Source organism: Limulus polyphemus, unplaced genomic scaffold (genome assembly GCF_000517525.1).
Source record: "Limulus polyphemus unplaced genomic scaffold, Limulus_polyphemus-2.1.2 Scaffold2714, whole genome shotgun sequence".
Taxonomy (NCBI): Eukaryota; Metazoa; Arthropoda; class Merostomata; order Xiphosura; family Limulidae; genus Limulus; species Limulus polyphemus.
Window position 1 is genome coordinate 153,116 of NW_013668324.1, and position 5,423 is coordinate 158,538.

Sequence of the window (5,423 nt, forward strand, 5' to 3'; positions counted from 1 at the left end):
TTATGATTTTAACTTTAAACACAAGTGCCAAAATACTGTAATTACTTTTCGATGTTTGCATATGGAAGGGATAACATGTGCAAGTTTTAATGTATTGATAATTAGGATTGTTAATATATGATGTTAAAACAGTTTGATCACAACACAAAATGGTGTTCTTACATTACGTCCTTACTTCTTTAGATATTGTCTTTGTCGAAAAAGAAAGAAAGCCAGTTATTGTTCCATAAAAAGACAAGTTATCAGTTAATAAGTTTGTCAAGAAGTAAACATAGCAATACCTAGATTCAACAAGCATCGAGCCTGCTTATATTTGCAATGGTTTATCATAGTAATAACAGATTGCTCTAAAGTGGCACAAAATTGCCTCTACACATAATAATTTTGATGTTTGTCACATTTGCACACTGCTCAAACATTATGTGTGTGTTAAATGCTTTCCAAATATGCGTTTCGTCAGTAACCAAACCATTTTTAAGTTAAATATATTTATATATATTTAATAAGTTACTTACATCTTTTCAAACATTTATTTCACTTATTTTTCGTTCTTTTTTTTTAGGAACCTCAATAATAATCGGATAGTTAATATTGAAGAAGGTGCATTTGATAATCTTACCTCGCTGGAAACGCTGAAGCTAAACAAAAACAGAGTCTCTGAAATTCCAAAGAATCTGTTTAAGAGACTACATACCCTGAAGCATCTGTAAGTAATGTATTTTCAGATCATGGTTTGATATCTCTTATACATAACAGAACATTGTATATGTTAATGTATTCTGGTATTTCATGCTCTAGTGTGTTTGTGCAAGTTAAAAAGATTATGATTGCTGACATATCTGTATATAGAAAAAAAAACATGCATTTGTTTACCAGTCTCTTGAGGGTTTACATTACTCAATTTAATGAATATAAATCTGTTAGTCCCTGAAATTTTCTAAAAAAGAAAGTACTTGTGTATATATATGTATATAATGGTCAGTAATACATCTGTCTCGTTTATACTTTTGTTATACTGTATGTGCTGAAGAAGTCCTTGTCAAACCGGTTGTTTACTTGTCAGCTGTTTTGTATAAAAATGGTAAAAGTATACCTGCATTTATTTTTTTCTTCCAATAGTGAACTTAATAAGAACCACATCCAGAAGATTGAAGGACTAAGTTTTCAAGGCTTGGAGTCTCTACAGGTTTTAAAACTGAGAAGAAATGGAATAGAACAGCTTTCAGATGGAGCTTTCTGGGGACTTCATAACATTCATCACTTGTAAGGATTGTATTTCACCTTAATCAAGTTGTTAAACCATTTTTTAAAAAGGAATGAATTAATCAGACAGTTTGTAGTTTGTAAGTTCCTTGTTGATAAGAACATTCTCTGTGTTAGATGTACGAGTTAAATGTGTGTATAAACACTGTTGAACATCACACACATGGAAAGTGGTGAAGTGTAGAATCACATGTTATACACAAAGAAAGGACAGATCTAGGTTCCTAACTAATTTCTTGATCATTTAATAACAGAAGTTATGAAAACAATTATATTAGTAATATTTTTAAGAAATAGCCCTTTTCTGTATATTTTTGACACTATCATCTGTTTGTCAGTGATTGAATATTTTATAATTTTGAAACCAAGATAAAATTTTTCTGGGGAAATCTGCACTGTAATAGCCTGCTTTATTCTAAATAACTAGCATTTTATTTTCTGTAGTCATTCACAAAATGACTTGGGGGGGGGGGGAGACTAAAGAAAGCTGCAAATGAGAATTTTCCTAGTTTGTAGACTGTTGAATTTGATATCAAACTGGTGTTCAAATTTCAACGATCAGTTTTTTTTTATTACAGACATCTGGACTATAACAATATCAGACATGTGAAAAAAGCCTGGTTATACAAATTATCATCACTTAAGTCACTGTAAGTAATAAGATACAAGAATTTATGTGTGTTTTACATTTATAAAAATAATCCTTGCAGGACAAAACAAGAGTTTTGGAATTTACACATTATGGCATCACCAATCTAATAAATTTTTGTACAACGTGTATATTTAGTATATACATATAAAACAACAAATAGTACAGATTTTAACATCAAGAAAAATGTGTACAAAATAAACAGAGAGGAAAAGATATTGCAAAGATTAAAATTTACAATTTAATAAAATTGATATATCAAAACAAGGAAAGGTGAAAGGAACTGAGGCTATTATTTAGACTTGGATGTTCTTCCTACTCCTGTACATTCATAGGTCATCTACAAATACACTTGCAGTGACTGTAAAGTTACCTATGTTGGCAAAATATAACAGCAATTAAAATAAGTGTCTATGAACATACAGGAGTTCCAAGCAGGAACAATCAACTTCTCCTAAGTTCATGTGCTTATCCCATTGCACACTGTCAAATTAGAAAACACCCTTTATCTACTGGTAACTTCAACATTCTAACGTCAGGATAATCAGATTATAAACTTCTGGTCAGAAGATGCTAATGTATCTCAAATGAATATCCAAGCCTAAATAATAATCTCAGTTCTCCTTGTTTTGATATATTCATTTCATTAAATTGTATTTGTAACCTTTGTAAAATTTATTTATTTCTTCCCCTCTGTTTATTTTGTGTACATTTTATTCTCTATATTAAATCATATACTTTGTTGTTTTATGTATGTACGTGTTTATGATACATGTGTATGTTGTGTTAAAACATTTTATATCGATGATGACGATGTTAAGTGTAAACTTTGAAAAATCTAATTACTAAGCATGTTGTTTTGTTTTATCATGGCAATCCTGTTTTAAATTAGACTTCAGTTTCTACCTAATGAAACTTTAATTCTTGTATTTATGTTAGTTACATGTAAAGCAAGTTAATATAATACATTATTTAACACAGATCACTAACACACAATAAAATATATGAAGTGGAAGAAGAAGGATGGGAATTCTGTGATCATCTGAAGGATCTGTAAGTCTATATCTGTTTTTTTTTAGTTTGGAAAGTATTCATTCTGTTTAATTTTATGCTACAATGTTAGATAAGAAGTAAATAAAACACTCCAAAATATGTAGCTGTGTCAATGCTGTGAAGTGTAGTTTTCCTGCTGCTGTTCTTAAAATTCACTTATGATAATAGAACATTTTTAAAGATTGTTAGTGACTGTTGTTAGCTTTGTTTCAATCTTTCTTACTTGCACTTTAGGAACCTGAAGCACAACCAACTGAAGACTATTACCAAGTATACTTTCTCCAAATTGTTCAAGCTTCATGTACTGGATCTTGAATATAATAACATATCTTATATTGAGGATAGAGCCTTTGAGCACCTGACTTCTCTACAAATCTTGTAAGAATTTTTGTTTTTTTTATATGTATACTACATAACTTTTGGGGAAGGGAATATGACTGGTAATAATTTCTGAAATCTTCCATACTCTTCCTTATACAAAAGTAGTTCACCCTGAAAGTCTTTATCTTAAAGTCCTTGTAAGTATGATGTTAAATTTAAAACGTTAATACAATTTTGTTGTATATATAACATTGAGGGAAAGCCTGAAGTTACAACCAAACATCATGTTTAATAGCTAGTTACCTTACACAGCTTTACTGTATGAAAGAAACTATTAGGATAAGAGGCACCACTTTCGTCAAAGTTTTACAATCACTAATGTATGTATGTCTGTACTCATGCAAGTTTCATTCATAGAATATAGAAACTGAATGTTAATCTTAATGTTGAAAACTAAAACAGCACAGTTCTGAAAAACGTGTTCCTTCATAACAGAAAACTAGACAACAATGAGATTTCTTGGACCATTGAAGACACAGATGGTGCTTTTTCTAACCTGACTAGTTTGGTGGAACTGGGGCTAGCTAACAATAGGATTAAGTCCATTGCTAAGAAAGCATTTGTTGGACTAAATAGCTTACACTCACTGGACCTGACTGGAAATCCTGTTACAGCAATTCAGGAAAATTCTTTTCAAAGTCTACAGAATCTACAGGAATTGTAAGTTGAACCTCAAAATGACTATATTTTGACAAAAAAAAAACAAGCTAAAAGTAAGTTTGTGAAAGCAAAATTTGTTGTGTAAAAATTACAACTTCCATTATATGATGAACTTTGGAAAATTTATACTAAGATTGCTTATTTTGGCAAGATAGATTATTGTAAGAAACCTTTAGTATACGAGTCAATATCATATCAGCTAAAGTGTTTCATGTTGGTATTTATTAAATATATACCAAACTTTCTGTATTGTAGATAGTCACATAATGACATGTGAATTAATGTATTAGTTATACTGAAAATTTGATTGAAAAATAATTTTAATTTTTTTCTTTTTTTATAGGAAATTCAACACTAGTAGTCTGCTTTGTGATTGCTCCTTAAAATGGCTTTCCAAATGGTTAATAATTTCAGGGTTTAGTCACACTGTCACTGCCTACTGCGGTCATCCTGAGTCACTAAAGAACCAAAGTATCTTTACAGCCAACCCTGAAAACTTTACATGTGGTATGTGTGACCCAGCTACATTCTGTGTTGATAAAGTTAGTTTAAGATTTGTAACTAAAATGCTCACTTTGGTCACCACGAATCACTAAAAAACAGAAATATCTGTAAAGGTGATGATCCACTTATGTTCTGCATTGATAAGACATTGTAAGGGAGATGTAAAAAATGTTGTTTAAGTGTTCAAATCTGTAAATTAGGTTTATTATGTATTAAAAAGATAGACAGTTTTACTTCAGTGATATAAGTGACTTTTTTGTTTTAAAATTGTGCTTGCAGTTGTTAGTTGCAGAAGAAGAGAGATATGTTTTATCACCTTAGATACATTGTATTGTCTAAATATCAACATCACTTTAGAAACAGCTATGTTCAGAAATAGTCTGTGTTCGATAATGTAATCTAGAGATACTTAGTGTTAGTTTCCTAAAAATTTTTATAATATTCCAACTGCTTGTTGTAGATGATTCCCCTAAGCCATACATCACTGAGAACCCTCAAACACTGACAGCTCTTCAGGGAGAAAACACCACACTTGTATGTAAGGCAGCCAGCTCTAAGGATACCCCTGCTATTTTCCAGTGGAGAAAGAACAACAAGGTTATTGTGCTTAGAATGCCTCTTGCGTCAATTTACTGAGATGTGTAGTTAAAACCAGATACCTGTATTATAGTGTAGGGGACAAATCAGTTTGTTTGGTAAATGTATGCAAGGTTTATCAGTCATTTGTTTAAAGTATGTAAGGATATACCAACTGTTAGGTTTAAAATTCACTGTATTTATTCATTACTAGTATTTGTTCTATTTAATAGTTTAAAAACAATCTTTGTGTACCACTTTCATAAACATAATAGAGGAAGACAAATTATCCTCAATTTTTATAGATTACAGGGTAATAGTGTGAATACCAGATTAC

The 5,423-nt window shown here is 30.6% G+C and overlaps 1 protein-coding gene across 1 annotated transcript in view; it reads left to right on the plus strand.

Annotated features, from left to right (window-relative positions):
* Positions 1–5,423, plus strand: part of LOC106467710 (leucine-rich repeats and immunoglobulin-like domains protein 3) — a 50,346-nt gene that overhangs the window by 34,871 nt on the left and 10,052 nt on the right. Inside the window, exons 6-13 of the mRNA XM_022395902.1 lie at positions 563–706; positions 1,120–1,263; positions 1,842–1,913; positions 2,894–2,965; positions 3,200–3,343; positions 3,782–4,006; positions 4,350–4,513; positions 4,971–5,107. Coding sequence (XP_022251610.1) covers positions 563–706; positions 1,120–1,263; positions 1,842–1,913; positions 2,894–2,965; positions 3,200–3,343; positions 3,782–4,006; positions 4,350–4,513; positions 4,971–5,107 — 1,102 coding nt within the window. The remainder of the gene's footprint in view (positions 1–562; positions 707–1,119; positions 1,264–1,841; positions 1,914–2,893; positions 2,966–3,199; positions 3,344–3,781; positions 4,007–4,349; positions 4,514–4,970; positions 5,108–5,423) is intronic.